This window comes from Zea mays, chromosome 10 (assembly GCF_902167145.1).
Source record: "Zea mays cultivar B73 chromosome 10, Zm-B73-REFERENCE-NAM-5.0, whole genome shotgun sequence".
In the NCBI taxonomy this organism is placed as follows: Eukaryota; Viridiplantae; Streptophyta; class Magnoliopsida; order Poales; family Poaceae; genus Zea; species Zea mays.
Genome location: NC_050105.1, coordinates 107,507,374 through 107,532,033, shown reverse-complemented (window position 1 = coordinate 107,532,033; position 24,660 = coordinate 107,507,374). Strand labels below are relative to the sequence as shown.

The 24,660-nt window shown below is 45.3% G+C and overlaps 1 protein-coding gene across 4 annotated transcripts in view; it reads right to left on the bottom strand.

The window, feature by feature from the left end:
- LOC100383777 (uncharacterized) overlaps window positions 1-14,336 on the bottom strand; it is a 28,724-nt gene extending 14,388 nt beyond the window's left edge. For 3 of the 4 annotated variants that reach the window (XR_559775.4, XR_559774.4, XM_008663990.3), the window contains exons 1-13: window positions 13,906-14,331; window positions 10,314-10,365; window positions 10,150-10,226; window positions 9,947-10,080; window positions 9,764-9,860; window positions 9,625-9,682; window positions 8,851-8,959; window positions 8,643-8,766; window positions 8,377-8,563; window positions 7,980-8,290; window positions 7,365-7,453; window positions 7,210-7,280; window positions 6,647-6,757 (exon numbers count right to left, since the gene is read on the bottom strand). Coding sequence is in view for 2 of the 4 variants with exons in the window: in XM_008663990.3 (XP_008662212.1) it covers window positions 6,647-6,757; window positions 7,210-7,280; window positions 7,365-7,453; window positions 7,980-8,290; window positions 8,377-8,563; window positions 8,643-8,766; window positions 8,851-8,959; window positions 9,625-9,682; window positions 9,764-9,860; window positions 9,947-10,080; window positions 10,150-10,226; window positions 10,314-10,365; window positions 13,906-14,108 (1,623 nt within the window). In the remaining 2 variants the exon portion in view is untranslated. Of the gene's footprint in view, window positions 1-6,646; window positions 6,758-7,209; window positions 7,281-7,364; window positions 7,454-7,979; window positions 8,291-8,376; window positions 8,564-8,642; window positions 8,767-8,850; window positions 8,960-9,624; window positions 9,683-9,763; window positions 9,861-9,946; window positions 10,081-10,149; window positions 10,227-10,313; window positions 10,366-13,905 lie in introns of all 4 variants that reach the window. The other variant, XM_020545190.3, reaches the window with a different exon arrangement.
- Between the last annotated feature and the right edge of the window lie 10,324 nt (window positions 14,337-24,660).

Here is a 24,660-nt window from a genome sequence, read left to right as displayed (position 1 = left end):
CCATAGAGTTGGATCAAGCAAAAGTTTATCACAGCAGTGCACATATTTATAAAAATAAAGATTAATACAGTTACAACTTTCAAAAACTTCAGATAATTAAATAAAACTTCAGAATTATTGTGACACATCTTTGTTTAGGTTGAATAAATAAATTACAACCATGAGCTGTAATAGTACGAGGTTCAAATATCACTAATTTCCCACCACTAATGTACACAGTTGAGTAGATATTTGTACTTATATGCCACTCAATCTATTTTGAATATTCATGTTTGCTTAAAAAAAGGACAAGCCGGGCACAGTGGTGAGAAGCTTTTCCACAAAGCCAAAGATTCTAAGTTCGATGCAGCCTCTCTGCAAAATGCACGGGTAAGGCTTGCCTCGGTTATTCCTTCCCTAGACCCCACTAATGTGGGGGCCACCAGCACTGGGTCAGTCGGTCTGTCCTTTCATATCGCTTACAAAATATGGATGAGTACCACACAGCTCACATCAGATTCACTTCATCGACCCAATTATTTAGAAAACAAACATGGATTTCCCAAAAAAAAGAGAAATTGAATAAAGTTGTGGTAGTCTAACACCATACAGAGTCTATATATATATAGCACAACTGTTGAAATGATACAGGCACAAACATGAGGATAAATCTCTTTGAAGTCATAACTTGAGTGGTAGAAAATAAAGTAAACTAATATAGCAAAAGTCGATTTATTTTCTATATTTTCAATTTCTTCAAACAAATGTGGACTCAGAGGGAATCTTCTGCTCCAATATGATCAGAATCTAAGAACAGAATGTAATGGATGGGTGACAGACATTGCGCTCTAAGCATTGCTAAGGGGCTGAGGTGCAAATGTACAAGAAGTTGATAAATCCCACTTCCACAAATTCACATTAATTTGTTCTTCATCTGATGGCATAGACCGAGAACTGCAGTAGTTGGTAGGTAACTGTTTAAGTGTATAAGTGGATTGACTACCTTCTCTCATCAGCTTAAACTTTTGGGTTGAATTGGTCAGTGCATCCACTCTAACATGGTATCAAAGCCACGGGTCTCGAGTTCGAATCCTGGCAGAGGCTTTATTTGTGTCTCCACCCATTTATTTCAACGTTTGCGCCTTTCTCTCTGGCTGTGTTTGCGCCTTTCTCTCTGGCTGCACGTGAGTGGGGGTGTTGAAGTGTATAAGTGGATTGACAACTACATTCTCTCATTAGCTTAATCTTTTGGGTTGAAGTGGTTGATGGAATAAGTCTTGTGGTCTGTGGAAGGACAACAGCAGTCCTTATTGGTCTTTGGTGGACAGCAGCAGTCCTTTTTTATCTTTGCTATAAGACAGCATCTGCTTTTGCGGAGGCATAGGACAGCAGGCAGGGCAGCACAACAGCAGGCAACCGATGACGCTCCAGACAAGAATGCGCGCAGCAGCAACCCAGACAGGCGCGAACGCACCGGGGGTGCTCCCGGTGGGAGCGGCCGGGTCGACGGAGATCGCGGCCTCTACAGGCGACGTGATTCTCCCTCCCCGGATCGATACCATGGTCACCGTGGGGTCCAAGCCGTTGTCAGGGACATCGGTCCAGGCGGTGGGTGGCCTACCCTCATGAAGACCAACTACGTCGAGTGGACCACGGTGATGAGGGCACTGCTCCAGGTTCGCCACATGTGGGAAGCAGTTCGGTGCTGCGACGTTGACTACTACGAGGATTGACGGGCGCTAGATGCCCTCATTGTTGCAGTCCCACCCAAGATGCAGTTTTATCTTTCCAGAAGCGAACTGCCAAAGAGGCCTGGGACGCCATCGCTGCGACCCACATCGGCAAACCGTGCCCACAAGACCACACTGCAAGCACTTCGCAAGGAATGAGAGAGCCTGGCATTCAAGCCAGGTAAGGATGTTGATGACTTTGCTCTCCGCCTCAACACTCTGTCGCAAAAGATGGTGCAGTTTAACGATGACACCTACGATGAGGAGAGAGCTGTTGAGAAGCTCTTCTGTTGCATCCCCGAAAAGTACAAACAGATCGGTCGCTCGATCGAATCTCTGCTAGACCTCTCCACGATGATGATCGAAGAGGCGATATGTCATCTCAAGGTCGTCGCCGGCGACGAACCACAGGCTCTCGCTAGGCCTATCACCATCAGCGAGAAGCTACATCTCACTCGGGAGCAGTGGGAGGCCTGCCAGGGTTTCAAGAAGGGGGAGTCCTCCTCGACACATGGCCGCAAACACGGCAAGGCGCGCGAGGCCCCCAGGCTGGGGCAAGAGGACATGCTGAGGGTGGTGCCCGCGGAGGCGCCCAAGGTGGCGCCGTCGGCAACAAGAAGCCGGCACGAGACGACGGTTGTCACGACTGTGGCAAGCTTGGCCACTGGGCCCGGGACTGTCACCAGCCACGACGCGGCTAGGCCAACTCGCACAGGCGGAGGAGGCTCTGTTCCTAGCACACTCATGCATCGAGCTATCTCGAGCAGCACCAACAGCAGCACTTTCCTCGATGACGGCTCTAGCAAAGACATGATCGAAGGATGGTGCCTCGACATCGGCGCCACTCATCACATGACCGGCCGAAGAGAGTTCTTCACCGAGCTTGACTCTAGCGTTCGAGGCTCCGTCAAGTTTGGACGCCTCCGGCGTAGAGATCAAGCGTGTCGGCTCAGTCGTCTTCACCGCCGCGTCAGGTGAGCACAAGCTGCTCACTGGAGTCTACTACATCCCCACGTTGCGGAACTCTATCATCAACTTGGGATAGCTGGATGAGAACGGTTCACGCGTGGAGGTCGAGCACGGAGTCATGAGGATCTATGACCCTTCTCGCCGCCTTCTTGCCAAGGTACGCACGAGTCCAAATCGTCTTTACATCCTCAACGTGAAGGTGGCACAACCTTGCTGCCTTGCTGCTCGTCGGGATAACGGGGCATGGCAGTGGCACGAGCGCTTCGAGCACCTTAACTTCGAGGCCCTGAATCGGCTCAGTGCAAAGGAGATGGTACGAGGCCTGTCGTTCCTTGACCATGTGGAGCAATTCTGCAATGTCTATGTGTTGACAAAGCAGAGACAGCTCCCCTTTCCCTAGCAGTCGAGCTTTCGAGCCAAAGAGACGCTCAACCTCGTGCATGGGGACTTGTGTGGCCCAGTGACACCAACCACACCAGGAGGAGGACGCTACTTCTTATTGCTTGTCGACGACCTCTCCCGCTACATGTGGGTGATGGTCCTTAGCAGCAAGGGAGAGGCGGCGAACACCATCAGGCGTGTCCAAGTCGCTGCGGAGACGGAGTGCGGCCGCAAGTTGCGCGTGCTGCGCATCGACAACGACGGCGAATTCACGGCGATTGAGTTCGGGTCGTACTACGCGAATGAGGGCGTTCAGCGCCACTACTCCGCGCCGTACAGCCCGCAGCAGAACGGCATCATCGAGCGGCGCAACCAGACGGTTGTGGGGATGGCTCGACTCTCCTCAAGCAAAGAGGTATGTCGGTTGTCTTATGGGGAGAGGTGGTGGTGACAGCGGTCTACATCCTCAACCGCTCGCCCACCAAGGCACTCAACGGGATGACATCGTACGAGGCTTGGCATGGGCGCAAGTCGGTACCACGTACTCCAGCACCGACAGTAACCCCTCTGGAAACGTCCTCTCCGACGCCAGCTCGTGTCGAGCACGACCCGGTGTAGCTAGTTACCCCGCTCTCCCACGACGAGGAGCGCATCAACGCGTGCCACAACGGCGATCCATTGTGATATCGTAAGGTGGAGGGCCTTCTCATCGACTTGTCGGTGTCGGGCCCGGTGTCTCGCATTCTAGCGGGAGAGTTGCATCTTGCAGGCGACGACAACGAGCCTCAGTCTTTCGCGAAGGCCGAGAAACACGCGACTTGGCATGTCGCGATGCAGTCGAAATGAACGCTGTTGAGACGAACCGCACCTGGGAGCTCGTTGATCTCCCTCATGGTCATCACGCAATCACCCTTAAGTGGGTGTTCAAACTGAAGAGGGATGAAGTCGGCGCCATCGTCAAGCACAAGGCTTGATTGGTGACACGCGGTTTCTTGCAGCAGGAGGGGATCGACTTCGACGATGCCTTCGCCCTCGTGGCACGGATGGAATCTGTGCGACTCCTTGCGCTGGCAGCCCAGGAGGCCTAGCATGTTCATCACATGGACATCAAGTCAGTGTTTCTTAACAACGACTTAAAGTAGGAGGTCTACGTACACCAACCGCCAGGATTTGTGATCCCTGGCAAAGAGGGCAAGGTGTTGCGCCTGTGGAAGGCCCTATATATGGCTTGCGACAGGCACAGAGGGCGTGGAATGCCAAGTTGGATTCCACGCTCAAGGGGATGGGCTCTATGCCAATCCCGCACGAGGGGACCATCTATCAGCAGGGCTATGGAGGAAATGCCCTGCTGGTGGGTGTCTACGTCGACGGCTTGGTGATCACCGACACCAAGGATGCAGAGGTGGCAGCGTTCAAGGAAGAGATGAAGGCCACTTTCCATATGAGTGACCTGGGGCATCTCTCCTACCTAGGAATTGAGGTGCACCAGGGTGACTCCGGGATCACACTTCACCAGACTGCCTACACCAAGCGCATTGTTGAGCTAGCTGGGCTCACCAACTGCAACCCAGCTCTCACTCCGATAGAGGAGAGGCTGAAGCTGAATCGTGACAGCACGACGGAGGAGGTGGACGCCACTCAATACCGGCGTCTTGTGGGGAGCCTTCACTACCTCGTCCAGACACAACCGGACTTGGCATACTCTGTCGACTACGTCAGTCGGGTACTGCAGCGACCAACAGCGGAGGACGAGCAGGTTGTGAAGAGGATCGCCCACTATGTTGCGGGGACTCTCGACCACGGTCTCTACTACCCGAGGTGCCCTGGGGAGGCACACCTTGTCGGGTACAACAACAGCGACCACTCCGACGACATCGACACTAGCAAGAGCACAAGCAGGATCCTCTTCTTACTCGGCAAGTGCCCCATCAGCTGGCAATCGGTCAAGCAGCAGGTGATGGCCATGTCCAGCTGCGAGGCTGAGTACATAGCGGCCTCCACCGCTTCGACTCAGGCGCTCTAGCTGGCTCGACTGCTCGGTGATCTCCTCGGGAGAGACACTGTAGCGGCGGAACTCAGGGTGGACAATCAGTCTACTCCAGCGTTGTCCAAGAACCCTGTGTTTCATGAACGGAGCAAGCACATTTGGGTGAGGTACTACTTCATCCGTGACTGCTTAGCAGAAGGAAGCATCAAGGTGCGCTACATCAACACCAAGGATTAGCTTACGGACCTACTCACCAAGCCCCTTGGGAGGATCAAATTCCTTGAGCTTTGCTCCAGGTCCAGGATGGCCCAACTATCCAACAAAACGACGCACAAGACTTTGGGGGAGAATTATTGGAATAAGTCTCATGGTCTGTGGGAAGGACAGCAGAAGTCCTTGTTGGTCTTTGCTGCAGTGGACAGCAGCAGTCCTTTTTGGTCTTTGCTCGAGGACAGCATCTGCTTTTGTGGAGGCATAGGACAGCAGGCAGAGCAACACAACAGCAGGCAGGGCAGCACCTTTCCTTACTGCAGTTTTGACTGCTTTAAGGACAGCATCTTGGGTAAAGAACAGCAGTGCATTGTTGTAGTTCTTTTGACTAGAGGACAGCATCTTTTGTGTAGTGTTTAGTGCAGTTTGTAGGACAACATATTCGCATCTCTAAGAAGCATATGTTGCAGCCTTTGAGCTATAAATATGTATCTCAACCCTTAGATGGATATGGCATTTGAGTAGTGTGTGAGAAATAAAATGAAAAATTGCCCCAACTCATAGTGTCATCCTCTCGATGAGAGTAAGAATCCAGTTGCTTACACTGGTTAGTGCATCCACTCTAATAGTAACTCAAAGCACTTATTCTGTTCTCGTAATTCAAGTAGCTATGGCATGACCGCATGATAAGCCAAATTCTGAGACATAAGAAGGGATTTGCGGTCAGGTATGGTGGGCATGGGTACGTTCTCTCTTGCCCCATACCCACTACCCGAACCCGATGAGAAACCCGCTAACCTATGACATGTTGGTCCAGATTAATAGAAGTGTTCTATATAAAATAAAATGCCAAAGCCCTAACCCTAATTCCCTGTGGGAAATTGCGAATGCGACCCAAGTTCTGGCATTCTGTGGCTGAGGCGCTACAAGTGCGGAAGTGCATGAGCGGCTCTACCTCTGTCGTCTCTTTCTCTTCCCTTGTGCTTGCGTGTTTGCTTCTTGGTACCTACTTTTGCGATTAAAATGATCATGTCTACTGGAATGTTCGTGGGTATACCCACTACCCGTGGTGGGTATGGGTATAGGGTAATGTTGTACTCATGATGGGTAGTGGGTACGGATAATGGGGTATTCTTTCGCTAGTGGGTATGGGCATGGCCTTGTGTGCCCATTGGGTACCTTATCCTCTGTCATCCCTACTCCAGATTCTATTATTGGGAATGGACTACATTTTCCTTAGCGTGTTTTTCTGGTCGGGTTTTTCTTATCATTTTTAAGTGGGCGCTTATTATAACGTGTAAAGACCTGTACACTCTATTTCTTCTACTTTAATGAAATAATATGCAGCATATTCAAGAAAAAAATGTAAGGATACAGAGCAGCAGTGTACCTGAAGCTTCCTTACATAAATATCAAAATCACTACAAATGCTGTCATCAGTTAGACTGCTGCTTGACGAAAATAATTGTGTTTCAGCAAGGTCTTCACCTACTAAAGCTTGCTGCAGAAAGAGAAGACAGGTGTCAGAAAATTAAAGCAAAATAAAGTACTATGATCATGTTTCCAAATACAAAGGAGGTAATACAAAGACATAACTAGAACCAAGGAACAGGGGACTGCAAAACGATGAAGGGCCAACAAACCTGTCAAATCTTGTTCATTTAACCCTAATCACGACTACCCATAAAATATTATACTAGCTGCCTTATGTGATTTTTAATGGGAAGAGAAAGCCTGCATATGATAGAACTGTAACTACTGAAAAAAAAACATAGCACAATAACCATTCACATAGACATCAACAAACAAGGTGTCAGAATTTTAGGATGCTAACAACATAGTCAACTAATGTTGAGGAAAACATGGGTGCATTCTACAGTTGACCACATTATAGTAAGTAAACAAGTAATATAACTGTTTTTTCTCTCAAAGTGGGAAGGTGAAAGTACTTACTAATAGAAGTTTCTTATGCTGCTTTCTTTGAGGGAGGATTCCAAGGGCATCCAGCATTGATTCATCAAGTTCTATAAAGCAAACAATTACTTGCAATCATTTTCTGGGAAAGCCACAGTGAAAAGGATAAGTATATGAGAAAATGTCAAACACACCTTTCGTCTGCAATAATGTAGCGAATAAGCACAATGAACCCAAAGCTTGTGAATCATCTCCTTCTGTGATATAGGACAGCAAGTGTTCCCTGAAAATTGCATGAATCAACACAAATGTACAATAATCTGATATGTGAACTGTGGAAAGCAATACTCCAATATCTAAATAGTATGCTAGTTGTGATGAGGAACATACTATTTAGATGTATCATATCATTTGAGGAAAAATAATAAAATATTTTAAGTAATTTGCTACTTGTGAGGGTTATGCTAGAGTTGTATTGTTTTGATGTATAGTTGGTTTATGCTAGAGTTGTATTGATTTGCGCGAAGTTTGGAGTTAGTTCTTGTACTGGCCAGATCTGGAGCCCTGGGTGCTCCTAGTATAGTTTCAGATTTATTATATTTGTGTAATAGTAGTTGATGTCATCGTTTAAGTGATTGTCTGTTGATGAACTCTGAAGTCTGGACACAGAATCTTGTAATTTTGCCGCATATATAGTAATAAATTCAGGATTGTTCCATTAAAAATAGTAAGCACCTTTATTGAACAAATAAAGTATGAATAGGATAAAGTTGCATAACGGAAGCACCTTTTAAGCTATAGTAAGATACCTTGGTGTGTTTCCTTGGCAGCAATCACTTCGCGATGAATTGTTGGGCAAGTGTTTCCAACTAACAGAAGACAAAGAATTTGGCTCCTCACTTGATTGCTCGATACCAGAGGCAGTGGTGCAATGATTCTCAGATTTGCAACTATCATGCTCAGATGTATATCCATTAGGTGTCCTTTGCTTCCTATCATCAGGGCCATCAGGTTGATGAAAAAGGGCAGCAGCTACAGTACTTGCCATATCCTTATTCTTAAAAATGTGTAGTATACAACAAAGTAGATACATGGATGTAGTGACACTTAAGTCCAAATCCTAGAGAAAAAAATATAAGAAAATATAAGAAATAAGCCAATACAAAATTAGATGATATAATATGTAAAATGTTTCTCAGCACTTACTGTGCTCTGCCTCTGCAGTGACGGGAGTAAGAATCGAAATACCAGAACTCGCAAGATATTTTCAGTGATGAACCTTTCAAGATCAGGAATACCAGAAGACATAACATCACTGAAATAATACAGTGTGTCTTCAATTTGCACAATTGCATCTTCAATAGAAGATATTGGCACAGAAGAATTTCCCTTTCTGTAATTAAACAAATAATCCAGCATAAGGAGTATAAATTTATCTCAAAAAAACATTCTAGTGATGCCACTTAAGTTACCGTGAGGAGCGTGCAACCAACTTATCCAAGTCAATGCACTGCTTCTGAAAATGCTGAACCATGTCTGAAAAATAATCTGATAAAGGCGTGCGGGAAACAAATCTGTTAACAGATTCATCTCCAACTGAAAACAAAGAATTGCCCAATAAGCAAAAGTGGACACAGGACACAAGCATTCATAATTGACATCAAGGGTTTACCAACTTACCGTGATAGACATTGAGTGTCAAGGTACGTATAGCAACTCGAATCATGCTATCCTCGTGAAAAGCAAACTTTAAGGCCTCAACATAAAGAGGAAAGGAAGTGACCTCATCCTGCATAGAACACAGAGGATGAGAGAAAGCTAGTAAACAAGGGACCTGCGATGCACAACAACCTCTAAAGCTCAACTAGTCCAAACTTTTAGTGGGCAAACAAATAAATGAAGTGATTAGAATAGCCAGGTGAGACAAGCATATAACTATCTTCAGAATATAAGCCTATATTTCCATATGGGTGCCACCCCTAACAAAACAGGGTAAGAACTATATGGGTGGCACAACCCTAGCAAAACAGGGTAACAACAATATGGGTGGCACACCCCTAGCAAAACAGGGTAACAACAATATGGGTGACACCCCTATCAAAGCAGAGCAAGAACCAGATCTGGCCTACAGCACACTCATATCCCAAACTTAACCACGGTAGTGCCATGGCTCTTATTTGGGCATATTTACCCTTGAAGTAATAAAATGCTGCTGCTGACCACAATAACATGGTAACAGGAGCTTTTTTGCAGTCCACTCAGTGAAGCTGCATTACATCTGAGGACTCACGATTGTTGGTTGGATACAGAAAAAATGTTGTGCTACACTAATTGTACACATAAAACAAACCAAGAACTATGGAAGGGAACAGAATAGAATATACTTAGCGGTTCAAACAAAAGAAGCAAGGAACAAGGCTAGAGTATCTGTCGTCCATAAGTTCAGATATGTACATTTTTCGTCTTCACGAGCAAAGAAATTGTATTCTTGTTCAACTTCCCACTTATCGCCCTTCATAAAATGGAACCAGGTAAGCTGATGTGTATAATGGTCAGTAATAAAACTAATGTTATATAGGCGGGTGTTACGAACCGCAGAAAAGATATGTAGTACGATAACATCTCATCAATTCGAAAATCGAATGGGTACGTAACCAAGAAGTTGATGTGCTCATTGCTAAAAATGTAATCTGCAGAAAACATAACAACTTGCATATTAGGTGTTTCAACTATCTACATTGCAAAAACTGAGTGGATGCTGCAAAGTAGAACATACAAATTGAATGTTCATTTCTCAGATTTTGGATCATGATACTCATTGTCTGTAGCAATTGGAGTGACACTCTTGACAGCTTTGAGATCCTTAGAACACGAGCAAACTCACCCATGATCTGTTTCTCCATAAAATATCTGAAAGAGAACAATAAGTAAATAGACCAAGAGCAAATTTCCTGCAACGTTTGATTGTTCAACACTTACTCAAAAAACAAAGCATCATGCTGGTCACCGTATATCATAAGTTCCGCAATTGATCGCAATGCTTCAATCACAAATTCCTATATGACAAACATCAGCATCAATAGAACAACTATGAAGTCTAAATGAAATTCAAAAAAAATATTGGGATGGCCAGCTAAACCTGCCTTATTAGCTTCATTGACAACATGAACCTTTTGTAGCTGATCTGTTAGATACCTGAAGTAAAAGATCTGAGTTGTCACAAAATATGATACAATTATGATCACAATGAAGAATTTGAAATTCTTGCACATAACATGAATACAAAATCAAATTGCAAGAACTTTTTTACATCAATCACATTGAGGGAAGAGTAGAAAGGTAATGGTATAGTAGTTTCCAAAAAATGAAATTGGCCATAGCAACATAGGATCAATGTTGCTATTTTTGGCAGTGGATTGTCATCTTCAACAAACAATTTCAACACTGACAAAATACACAATCGTATGCGCAAACAAAAATATAAGAAGAATACACAAAACGAAGACTCAATTGAGTAGGAAGGTTGAGGTTTTCTGGGATTTTCATATGAATCTAATTGGAAGTGAAGTGCAGAGAAACCAAACTATCAACCTTGATGCCTTAGGATTGCAGCAACATGACCTTCAGGCTCTTGAGCTTTTAATTACTGAGGAGGAGATCTTGAACACTATCAACCAGCTCCCCTCGGACAAGGCTCCTGGCCCCGATGGGTTCACCGGGCAATTTTATAAATGTTGCTGGCCTATTATAAAAGATGACATTCTGGCAGCTGTTTTAACTATTTGGGGGAGAGATTTCAGGAATTTCAGATTTCTTAACACAGCCTTCATTACGCTGCTGCCAAAACATAACGGTGCTATTACTGCCAAGGATTTCAGACCCATTAGTTTGATCCGCAGTTTCGCCAAGTTGGTGACTAAGGTTCTTGCAAATAGGTTGAGGGGCTATATGGAGAGGCTGGTCTCTAAAGCTCAAAGCGCCTTCATCAAAGGTCGCTTCATACAAGACAACTTTATGCTTGTCCAGCAGACAGCAAGATTCCTTCATGCTAAAAATCAGCCCAGAATTCTCTTGAAGCTGGACATTTCCAAGGCCTTCGACTCGGTCTCTTGACCTTTCCTTCTTGAAGTTCTGGAAAAATTAGGCTTTGGTACCGTGTGGAGGGATGTGATAAGTGGTTTTCTTATGACCTCTTCCACCAAGATCCTGCTCAATGGGGTGCCTGGGAGGTTCATTTCTCATAGAAGGGGCTTGCGGCAAGGTGACCCCTTGTCTCCGCTGCTTTTTATAATTGTTATGGATGTCCTCACTGTGCTTTTTATCAAGGCTGAGGAGCATGGGTTGCTGCAGCCTATTTCTTCTAATTCCATTCAGCACCGGAATCGGATCTCGCTCTATGCAGACGACGTGGCTCTCTTCCTAAAACCAGAGCCCAGGGACCTAAACACTGTTGTGAGGATTTTGGATCTGTTCGGGGAAGCTTCTGGGTTGAGAACTAATATAGCTAAGAGCAGTATTGTACCCATCCGTTGCACACATGCTGATCTGAATTTGGTCCAGCAGCTCCTTCCCTGCAGATTTGAAACTTTTCCAATTAAATACTTGGGTCTCCCTCTCTCCCTGAAGAAGTTATCTAAAGCTCAGCTTCAGCCTCTTATGGACAAGGTGGCTGATCCCTTACCGGCTTGGAAAGCTGACCTGATGACCCGTGCTGGCAGAGCTACCCAGGTGCAATTTGTGCTTGCTGCTACTGTCATTTATCAAATGATGGCTCTGGATTTGCCTAAGTGGGCTATTAAAGCCATTGATAAAATCTGTCGCGGGTTCTTGTGGAGAGGGCGTAAAGAGGCTAATGGTGGCCATTGTTTGGTGGCCTGGGGCAAGGTAACACGCCCCAAAGAGTTGGGGGACTTGGTATCTCTGATCTTCAATGCTTAAATAGAGCCTACGTGTAAGATGGATTTGGCTCCAAAAAACTTATTCTTCCAAACCTTGGACTGATTTGCCGTTCCAATCAAACCGGTTCTTGGATAGCTTGTGCTCTTTGGCAATGGCCTCCATTGTGGGTGATGGGCAGTCCACTCTTTTTTGGCATGACAGATGGCTCTTGGGTCAGAGGATTGCAGACTTGGCCCCTCATGTTTTTAGTTTGGTTCCTAAAAGGCTGGTAAAGCAAAGGACAGTGGTTGATGCTCTGTGTAGCTCTTCATGGATTGGGGATTTAAGGGGAGTGGTAACATGGGAGGTCATTGCTGACTTCATCTTGTTGGCAGATGTTGTGGCTGACGTTGATCTTCAACCGGATGTTACAGATAAACATTATTAGAGGTTCTCTTCCAATGGTATCTATTCGGCCAAAACTGCTTATGAGATAATGTTCTGCGGTTCTACCTCCCTGGCGGGCTTTGAAAGAGTGTGGACCACCTGGGCGCCACCTAAGTGTCGGTTTTTCCTCTGGTTGGTCCTACATAATAAATGTTGGACGGCTGACCGGCTCGCTAAGAGGGGTCTTCCCCATCCTATATCTTGCCCCTTATGTGACCAGGAAGGAGAGTCTATTCATCACTTGCTTGTTTCCTGTGTCCTCGTGAGGCAATTTTTGTATCTTCTTCTCCAACGTGTCGGCTTGTCTGCCCTTTCCCTCGGGATGGAAGATATCAATTTTGAAGCTTGGTGGGGTAGATCGGCTGAGGTTATTCCTAAGGACCTCAGAGATGGCTTTAACTCCTTGGTGATCCTGGGGGCTTGGACTATCTGAAGACACCGCAATGATTGTGTTTTCAATGGTGCTCAGCTTTTTATAGCTGGATTGCTTACCTCAGCCAATGATGAGTTCAATATGTGGTGTTTTGCGGGGGCTAAAAGCTTGACCCGTCTTTCGAACCTAGCTTTTTTGTTCAACCTCGGCTAGGAGGTTATACCTCTTGTTATTTGTGTGTGTGTGGTGTGTGTGTTAGGTCATTGTAAATATCATCCTTCTTCTAATGAAATGATACGCAGCTCTCCTGCGTGTTCGAGAAAAAAATTGATCTAATAAGAAAATAGAAGGGCATTAGCTAGCAGAAATATTTGAGCTTATGTGTTACGTACAGACTGCTGTTGCTGATTAACAATAAAATGGGCATGAAGCCAGATTTTTTTATGCCCAGGTAAAGATTATTGCAGATGAAAAGTACACAGTTGCATCGTGTACACTGTATGCGTGTTTGATTTTTCTATACTCCCTCGGCCTCCATTTGTTTTGTTTTGTTTTTTACACAGGAGCAACATTTCAGAATACATATTTGTGAAATATTTGTGAATTGAAGAAAACAAGTTATTAGCTATTGCAATACTTTAACTCCCTACCACTACTACAACTCATGAAGCAGACGAGTTTGAGTGATAGCATGAATGTGTGGTCACTTATCAACTTATTTCTTTCAGTGAGATACTCTTCCATTAGTATGAATCGACAATTGCTAGTGAAATACACTTAATCTTATCTCTGGTGCTTCGTCGACGCTAGGGGACTTTTGCTGCATTTGCTTTGGGTCATTTTAATAAATTAGGTGGGGTTTCTGCCACCTCTTCTAGTTAGGGAGCTTGATGCAATGACAGCAGCTCTCTTGCATGTTTGAGAAAAAAATCCGGGCGAGCAACTGCGCGGATCTACGGACAGCGCGCTCCGGTGACCTAATTCGACCACGTCGGCCGTCGGGCCAGGCAGGGCAGCGCAAGGGATATGTGACTCACCGGAGCTCCTCAAGGGAGAAGCGATTCCTAGTGCGCCAGAAAAGCCACATGTTGGGGGATCCGCTCCGCCCCGCGGCGATAGCGCGGGCGCGGGGAGCGAACTCGGACTCGGAGCCACAGTAACCTGGGCGCGTGGCGGAGGGCCCCTCACGAACGTGCGCGGGCCACCACGCTGCCGCCGCCGGAGGGGGAGCGCATCTCATCCGCGGCGGCGACGAACGCCGGCGGCCGGTGTGCGGGGATCGCGGGTAGAGGGAGCTCGCTCTTTGCCTTTTCGATGCGCCTTTTCTTTCTTTTTTCCCCTCGCCTTCTCCTTGCTGTTGGGTTTCGCACTTCGGCTATCCTTTTCGGCGCCTGGTTGCTTCGTTTGGTCGTCACGTCGTTTGGCCGCGCTGGCTTTGGCGCGGGGTTGCGGTGCAGCAACTGTATTTGAGGACTGCCGGTTCGTGTTCGGCTATATATCGATTCGGGACGGGTGGTGATACTGTGATAGTAACCGACTGGTATATGATATGCCATGTCATATAGGTGAGCTGGCTCAAAAAAATAAAGAAAACAAGATATAGTTGTTGATGTAATTACGGCGGGAGGCAAGACGGATTCGGCAGTATTTACGTTTTCATCCGCGTACGCTTTCTTTTTCCAAACGCCAAACGAACCTGAAATTTGCACACTGACCATCCGCGATGAGAAACCAAGATTTCGTCACTTGGGAACCTTGTCGAGAGTAAAAATCTTGATGTTGTTTTAATATCGGCAGACTAACCAAAACTCCCCTAAACGACATAGAGTTGAAGAGGGACGAAGATTGTAGATTAGGGAACTACATCTAAGTCTAAAACTACTACTAAGGCTAATGCATAAAGTAAACAAAGATAAATTAATGTTTGGATTCCATTGTTGAATGATTTGATTGTACTTCTTTATATATGTTTTATATGATAGAATTATAGACATTTTTTATATTATTTTAATTACATAAATTAACATTATGATGATGACATATAAAAGATAATTAACCATAGAAATCGTGATCTCAAATTGATCCATAACAATATGGATCATTAGAAAATAAAGCATATTAATTATATAAATCATATTAATACGATAAGCATATAAACTGACTGAACAATTGAAATTAAACAGATAGCAACATAAACAGCATAACTGTAAAATTAAAACAGACAGATATAATATATTATAATATGACAGAACAGATGAGATAAAATCATTGCTACATATAAAACAACACAGATGAATATATAAAACATATATAATCTGCAAAACGTAGAGCAGTAAGGAAATAAACTGATCATACCCTCTCATGCGCTCTGATGATCCAGATCCTTGTCCAGCTTCCCTTGTCATGTCGCCAGGAAGAAGATGTTTTTTGGGCAGTCGCGTAGACGCTCCCCAAAAACCTAATTGTCGATCCCCCGTGCAAGGTCTCGAACGACAAGGGCTTCGGAGGCACCTGCCCTCTCGCTGTTATGTGCGCACAGAGTCACGAGATGGGAATACTCTCACTTGCGACTGGGCTGTGACTCTGAAATGGTTCTGTTCTCGTGTACCAAGTGTCAAGGGTTCTCCTCTACTTAACCTCTCACAGAGGGAAGCTGAAGGAGAAGGGTTGCATGCTGCACGCCAAGAGACGGGCAGCTGAAGGACAAGGGTATCGCATGCAGCACGCCAAGAGACGGGAAAGAGCTGAAACTCCCGCGGTTAGTGAGTGCTAAAAATTAACACAACCACGCCACGCCTCGCCTCGCCCGAGCCCGGCCGGCGGCAGCGGCGCGCGCGCGCGCGTGTGGCATGCCCTTGACCGTTTCTTGACTTCTCAAATCAAGTGGAATAATTCTCACCATATAAGTCAAGCAAAAAGACCTTTGGACTTCCAATATGGTACTATTGGTATTCTCCACCATTACACATCATAGAGTTTATTCAATAAATGGGCCAAGCCCATAAAAGATCCAACAATCCCCACCAAACTCTAGGGTTTGTAATGATGAAGTATCAGAATCATAATCCTTTGATATACCAGTGTTTCGATGGAGACTGTTAAGTTGAACATCCATCTAGAATAAGAGTTTCACTCATTCACAATTGAACAATGGACTATGCCTTGAATTGACAGTTTTGTGTGAAATAAGATTCACTCAAATCCTTTGCTGATACTAGGCTGCAAAAGGGTATTCCCGCTGTTTAGAAGCATATAAGTCACACTTCAGTGCCTTTCATGAGTATTTAGGGATTACCCAAGTCCCATAGACTGTGACCAGCAGTCTGACTCATATAGGTGTATTCCTCAAAGATGTTCTGTAGGACAACATCTTACCTTTATAAGACTCTTGGAATACATTAAGGTAAAAACCATCCTGCCTTACAGATAGAAAAGATGTGCATCAGAAATGAGTTAAAGAAAGGGAACTTTCCTCACAACCTACTCCTAGCTTGTTTCTCCACTCTACTTCACGGGATCTCCGATCACATAGAGCAGGTTACCACTAGAGTAGATTTCACATGGGTCTCATACCCATTTCTCTCGATGCACTTTCTATCACATTGTGTGACAGACCCTTAGTGTCACATCTGGTTCCAAAGGGGCAGAGCCGGGTGCATAGCATATGTGTGCCAGGATCTATTTCCACACATATGTTGACATCACAAGTGTAATATATCAAAAGAACAATGCATAAGAGCGTAAATAACGATTATATTAACATATTACACTTCGAACAGACATAATGTCTTAACCTTTATTCATCAAAGTACAGCGAAACAAGGACATCCATCCACAGGAAGATGACCGAGGGTATCACTAGACTAGCATCCATGGAGTTCAGCATCATATCTTCATCTGCAACTTCTGATCAAAATTAAACAAGGGTGAGCTCACTTATGGTCGGGGCTCAGCAAGTGGGGGGGAAACTAATGCAAGTCTAACAAGGTGAGGCTGAGGTTGAGCAGTAAGCATTTTAGTTGGTCAACATTTTATTAACAACACCTGTCTTACTAATAAGTGTGAATCCCAAGTATTCCCATTAAGCAAAGGTACAAGAGTATTTCAAAAACACTTAAGTGAAAACCACTTAAGCAAACCATTGGCAGATCATCGGATCTTGATTTATTTCCATCTTCAAGTTCAATTATCATGTGAGGAGTCCAGGCCGCTCATAACCGTGAGCACGGCTGATATATCAGTTTTACACTCTGCAGAGGTGGTACAACTTTACCCACAAGCCGTGTATCCCCTTTAGCCTGGGTCGGCCAAAACCCGTAAACACTTCCGAGGTGAGTGGCTAGGGATCCACTATGAGGCTTTCACAAAATACACTTAATACGAAGCAACCCGCTAAGGTTTCTAAAGACCATGGTGGTGGCCCCCTGGGTGAGGTACCTTAGCCAAGAATACGTCCCCATGTTAACGTGGGCTGCCAACACCTACCGCTCCCCCTCTTGCCCATATTTCAGGTAAGGTTGCCAGGCACTAAGCATATAAAGCTAATTACCAAAGCCAGAGCCATGATAGCTGAGAGCACCTAGAGGGGGGGTGAATAGGTGATCCTGTGAAAACTTAACCTTATAGCCACAAAAACTTGTTAAGTGTTAGCACAATAATTGCCAAGTGGCTAGAAAGGAGTCTCAACAAAACACAATACCACAAGAGATCAAACACAGAGATGACACAGTGGTTTATCCCGTGGTTCGGCCAAGACCAACGCTTGCCTACTCCACGTTGTGGCGTCCCAATGGATGAGGGTTGCAATCAACCCCTCTCAAGCGGTCCAAAGACCAACTTGAATACCACGGTGTTTTGCTTTGCCTTTCAATATCCCGTTTGCGAGGAATCTCCACAACTTGGAGCCTCTCGCCCTTACACTTAAGATTCACAAAGAAATACGAAGTAAGGGAGAAACTAGCAACGCACACAAGACTCAAAATCAGAGCAACAACACGCACACAAGTCGCAACAAGAGCTCGCAACACAACTCAATGAGTTCACAACTCAACAAGAGCTCTAGATGCTATCACAATGAACCAAATGCGTGGAATCGATGTCTTGGTGCTTAGGAATGTTGTAGGAATACTTGGTGTACTCCTCCATGCGCCTAGGGTCCCTTTTATAGCCCCAAGGCAGCTAGGAGCCGTTGAGAACAATTCTGGAAGGCCATCCTTGCCTTCTGTCGTCGGGCGCACCGGACAGTCCGGTGCACACCGGACACTGTCCGGTGCACACCGGACACTGTCCGGTGCCCGATTTCCTTCCTTAAACAGCGAAGCCGACCGTTGCAGATGCGGGAGCCGTTGGCGCACCGGACAGTCCGGTGCCCCCTTCTAGCCGTTGGCTCGGCCACGTGTCCCGCGCAGATCGCGCGGCCGACCGTTGGCCCGGCCGACCGTTGGCTCACCGGACAGTCCGGTGCACACCGGACAGTCCGGTGAATTTTAGCCGTACGCCGTCGGCAAATTCCCGAGAGCGGCCACTTCGCCCGAGGCAGCCTGGCGCACCGGACACTGTCCGGTGCACCACCGGACAGTCCGGTGCCCCAGACCGAAACAGCCTCTTGGCTGTACACAGCCAACTCTTCTCTTTTCTTCTTCATTCTGTTTCTGATACTTAGACAAGTATATTAGTACACAAAACCAATGTACTAAGACTTAGAAACATACTTTTGCTCTTGATTTTCACTTTGTTCATCCATGGGCATAGATTCACATTTAAGCACTTGTGTTGGCACTCAATCACCAAAATACTTTAGAAATGGCCCAAGGGCACATTTCCCTTTCAATCTCCCCCTTTTTGGTGATTTATGCCAACACAACATAAAGCAACTAGAACAAGTGCAATATCACTTCAAATAAAAACTCAAATTTATTTTGATTCAATTTGGCATATATGGATCATCCTTTGCCACCATTTGGTTTGTTTTTGCAAATCAAACACAAAATCCTATCTCTAAGTCAAATCCACTTGTAGAGACACAAAGAGAGGTTTTCCAAAGAAAATTGATTCAAGATTCCAAAAACTCCCCCTTTTTCCCATAATCAACACTTCTCCCCACAAGAGACCAACTTTTGACAAAAGAGACAATGCAAGAGTTTTGACAACACAAAAGCTCTGATCTACTATTTTCAAAATTTCTCAAGTGGTAGCTGATCCATCTATTGCTTTGGCCTTTATTTTCTCCCCCTTTGGCATCAAGCACCAAAACGGGATCAATCTTGGCCCTTTAACCCCATTGCCTCACCAAAATCTTCAATTAAGAGCAAATAGGCAATAAGAGTCTAAAGATGAACTTGGTATAAGTTACCCTCTCATCGGAGTGCAGTGGAAGTCTTTCATGGTCCAAGTCCACCTTTTCCCTTTCAATTCTCCTTCGAGACTAAATAACGCAAACTCAAGCATATGGTTAGTCTCAAAAGGGTCAAGTTGTAACACAACTCCCCCTAAATATGTGCATCACTTACACAAGGACTTGTGAGCTCCAGGGAATGTTTGTACAACTTGAGCACCACAATAAGCAACAAAATGCAAAAAGGAACATGATCATAAGGCATAAACACATGTATGCTACACTTCAATCCAAGTTCCGCGAATCTAAGACATTTAGCTCACTACGCAGCCTGCAAAAGGTCTTCTCATCTAGAGGCTTGGTAAAGATATCGGCTAGCTGGTTCTCGGTGCTAACATGAAACACTTCGATATCTCCCTTTTGCTGGTGGTCTCTCAAAAAGTGATGCCGGATGTCAATGTGCTTTGTGCGGCTGTGTTCAACAGGATTCTCCGCCATGCGGATAGCACTCTCATTATCACATAGGAGTGGGACTTTGCTCAGATGGTAGCCAAAGTCCCGGAGGGTTTGCCTCATCCAAAGTAGTTGCGCGCAACACTGTCCTGCGGCAACATACTCGGCCTCAGCGGTGGATAGGGCAACGGAGGTTTGTTTCTTAGAGTTCCACGACACCAGGGACCTTCCTAAGAATTGGCACGTCCCCGATGTACTCTTCCTATCGACCTTACATCCAGCATAGTCGGAATCTGAGTATCCAACCAAGTCAAAGGTAGACCCCTTTGGATACCAGAGCCCAAAGCAAGGCGTAGCAACCAAATATCTAAGAATTCACTTCACCGCCACTAAGTGACACTCCTTAGGATCGGATTGAAATCTAGCACACATGCATACGCTAAGCATAATATCCGGTCTACTAGCACATAAGTAAAGCAAAGAACCTATCATTGACCGGTATGCTTTTTGATCAACGGACTTACCTCCTTTGTTGAGGTCGGTGTGTCCGTCGGTCCCCATCGGAGTCTTTGCGGGCTTGGCGTCCTTCATCCCAAACCGCTTCAGCAAGTCTTGCGTGTACTTTGTTTGGGAGATGAAGGTGTCGTCCTTGAGTTGCTTCACTTGAAACCCAAGGAAGTAGTTCAACTCGCCCATCATTGACATCTCAAATTTCTGTGTCATCACCCTGCTAAACTCTTCACAAGACTTTTGGTTAGTAGAACCAAATATTATGTCATCGACATAAATTTGGCACACAAACAAATCACCATCACATGTCTTAGTAAAAAGAGTTGGATCGGCTTTCCCAACCTTGAAAGCATTAACAATTAGAAAGTCTCTAAGGCATTCATACCATGCTCTTGGGGCTTGCTTAAGTCCATAGAGCGCCTTAGAGAGCTTACACACATGGTCGGGGTACCGTTCATCCTCGAAGCCAGGGGGTTGCTCCACGTACACCTCCTCCTTGATTGGCCCGTTGAGGAAAGCGCTCTTCACATCCATTTGGTACAACCTGAAAGAATGGTGAGCAGCATATGCTAGCAAGATACGAATGGACTCTAGCCTAGCCACAGGAGCAAAAGTCTCCTCAAAGTCCAAACCTGCGACTTGGGCATAACTTTTTGCCACAAGTCGAGCCTTGTTCCTTGTCACCACTCCGTGCTCGTCTTGTTTGTTGCGAAACACCCACTTGGTTCCCACAACATTTTGCTTAGGACGAGGCACCAGTGTCCAAACTTCATTGCACTTGAAGTTGTTGAGTTCCTCCTGCATGGCCAACACCCAGTCCGGATCTAGCAAGGCCTCTTCTACCCTGAAAGGCTTAATAGAAGAGACAAAGGAGTAATGCTCACAAAAATTAACTAATCGAGATCGAGTAGTTACTCCCTTGCTAATATCACCCAGAATTTGGTCGACGGGATGATCCCTTTGAATCATCGCTCGAACTTGGGTTGGAGGTGCCGGTTGCGCTTCTTCCTCCATCACGTGAACATCTTGTTCTCCCCCTTGATCACACGCCTCCTTTTGATGAACCTGTTCATCATCTTGAGGTGGGGGATGCACCGTTGTTGAGGAGGAAGGTTGATCTCGTTCATATTGTTCCTGTGGCCGCACTTCTCCAATCGCCATGGTTCGTATAGCGGCCGTCGGAACATCTTCTTCATCTACATCATCACAATCAACAACTTGCTCTCTTGGAGAGTCATTAGTCTCATCAAATACAACGTCGCTAGAGACTTCAACCAAACCCGATGATTTGTTGAAGACTCTATACGCCTTTGTATTTGAGTCATAACCTAACAAAAACCCTTCTACAACTTTGGGAGCAAATTTAGAATTTCTACCCTTCTTCACTAGAATGTAGCACTTGCTCCCAAATACACGAAAGTAAGATACATTGGGTTTGTTACCGGTTAGTAGCTCATACGAAGTCTTCTTGAGAAGGCGATGAAGGTAGACCCTGTTGATGGCGTGGCAAGCCGTGTTCACGGCTTCCGACCAAAAACGCTCGGGGGTATTGAATTCTCCAAGCATCGTCCTCGCCATGTCGATTAGCGTCCTGTTCTTCCTTTCTACCACACCATTTTGTTGTGGTGTGTAGGGAGCGGAGAACTCGTGCTTGATCCCTTCCTCCTCAAGGAACTCCTCCACTTGAAGGTTCTTGAATTCGGACCCGTTGTCGCTCCTTATCTTCTTCACCTTGAGCTCAAACTCATTTTGAGCTCTCTTGAGGAAGCGCTTGAGGGTCCCTTGGGTTTCAGACTTATCCTGCAAAAAGAACACCCAAGTGAAGCGGGAAAAGTCATCAACAATAACTAAACCATACTTACTTCCTCCTATGCTTAGATAGGCGACGGGTCCGAAGAGGTCCATATGTAGCAGCTCCAGGGGTCTTGATGTGGTCATCACATTCTTGCTGTGATGCGCTCCTCCCACCTGTTTACCTGCCTGACAAGCTGCACAAGGTCTATCTTTTTCGAATTGTACGTTAGTCAAACCTATCACGTGTTCTCCCTTTAGAAGCTTGTGAAGATTCTTCATCCCCACATGTGCTAAGCGGCGATGCCACAGCCAACCCATGCTAGTCTTAGCAATTAAGCATGCATCTAGACCGGCCTCTTCTTTTGCAAAATCAACTAAGTAGAGCTTGTCGTCTAATACACCCTTAAAGGCTAGTGAACCATCACTTCTTCTAAAGACAGACACATCTACATTTGTAAAAAGACAATTATATCCCATATTGCATAATTGACTAACAGATAGCAAATTATATCCAAGAGACTCTACTAAAAACACATTAGATATAGAGTGCTCATTTGAGATTGCAATTTTACCTAACCCTTTTACCTTGCCTTGATTCCCATCACCGAATATTATTGAATCTTGGGAATCCTTATTCTTGACGTAGGAGGTGAACATCTTCTTCTCCCCCGTCATATGGTTTGTGCATTCGCTGTCGATAATCCAGCTTGAACCCCCGGATGCATAAACCTGCAAGGCAAATTTAGGCTTGGGTCTTAGGTACCCAACTCATGTTGGGTCCTACAAGGTTAGTGCAAATATCCTTAGGGACCCAAATGCAAGTTTTGTCTCCCTTGCATTTTGCCCCTAACTTCCTAGCAACTATTTTCCTATCCTTTCTACAAATAGCAAAGGAAGCATTTAAAGCATGATAAATTGTAGAGGGTTCATTTACTTTCCTAGGAACATTAACAACATTTCTCCTAGGCAAATTATGAACAGCATTTCTCCTACCAACATTTCTATCATGCACATAAGAAGAACTAGAAGCAAACATGGCATGAGAATCAAAGACATTATATGCATTACAACTCCTATAAGCATTTCTAGATTGTCTCCTATCATGGTACATAAAAGCATGGTTCTTTTTAGCACTACTAGCCATAGGGGCCTTCCCTTTCTCCTTGGCGGGGATGGGAGCCTTATGGCTTGTTAAGTTCTTGGCTTCTCTCTTGAAGCCAAGTCCATCCTTAATTGAGGGGTGTCTACCAATCGTGTAGGCATCCCTTGCAAATTTTATCTTATCAAAATCACTTTTGCTAGTCTCAAGTTGGGCATTAAGACTAGCTACCTCTTCATTTAATTTAGTAATGCAAGCTAGGTGTTCACTATAAGCATCAATGTTAATGTCTTTACACCTAGTGCATGTTACAACATTTTCTACACAAGAGATAGATTTACTAGCAATCTCTAACTTAGCATTCAAATCATCATTAATGCTCCTTAATTTAGAAATTGTCTCATAGCAAGAAGATAATTCACAAGAAAGCATTTCATTTCTTTTAACTTCTAGAGCATGAGATCTTTGTGTTTCTACAAATTTATCATGTTCTTCATACAATAAATCCTCTTGTTTCTCTAAGAGTCTATCCTTCTCATTCAAGGCATCAATCAATTCATTGATTTTATCAATTTTATTTCTATCCAATCCCTTGAACAAGCTAGAGTAATCTATTTCCTCATCGCTAGACTCATCATCACTAGAAGAATCATAAGTATTACTGTCTCGAGTACATACCTTCTTCTCCTTTGCCATGAGGCATGTGTGACGCTCGTTTGGGAAGAGGGATGACTTGTTGAAGGCGGTGGCGGCGAGTCCTTCATTGTCAGAGTCGGAGGAGGAGCAATCTGAGTCCCACTCCTTTCCTAGATGTGCCTCGCCCTTGGCCTTCTTGTAATTTTTCTTCTTTTCCCTCTTGCTCCCGTGTTCCTGGTCACTTTCATTATCGGGACAGTTAGCAATAAAATGACCAATCTTACCGCATTTGAAGCATGAGCGCTTCCCCTTGGCTTTGGTCTTGCTTGGCTGTCCCTTGCGACCCTTAAGCGCCGTCTTGAAGCGCTTGATGATGAGGGCCATCTCCTCATCATTGAGCCCTGCCGCCTCAACTTGCGCCACCTTGCTAGGTAACGCCTCCTTGCTCCTTGTTGCCTTGAGAGCAATGGGTTGAGGCTCATGGATTGGACCGTTCAACGCGTCGTCCACGTATCTTGCCTCCTTGATCATCATTCGCCCGCTTACGAATTTTCCAAGGATTTCTTCGGGCGACATTTTGGTGTACCTGGGATTCTCACGAATATTATTCACCAAATGAGGATCAAGAATGGTAAAGGACCTTAGTAGTAGTCGGACGACGTCATGGTCCGTCCATCGCGTGCTTCCATAGCTCCTTATTTTGTTGATAAGGGTCTTGAGCCGGTTGTATGTTTGGGTTGGCTCCTCGCCCCTTATCATCGCAAATCTTCCAAGCTCGCCCTCCACCAACTCCATTTTAGTGAGCATGGTGATGTCGTTCCCTTCGTGAGAGATCTTGAGGGTGTCCCATATCTGCTTGGCATTGTCCAAGCCGCTCACCTTATTGTACTCTTCCCTGCACAAAGATGCTAATAGAAAGTAGTAGCTTGTGCATTTCTATGGATTTGTTCATTTATAAGCATAGGG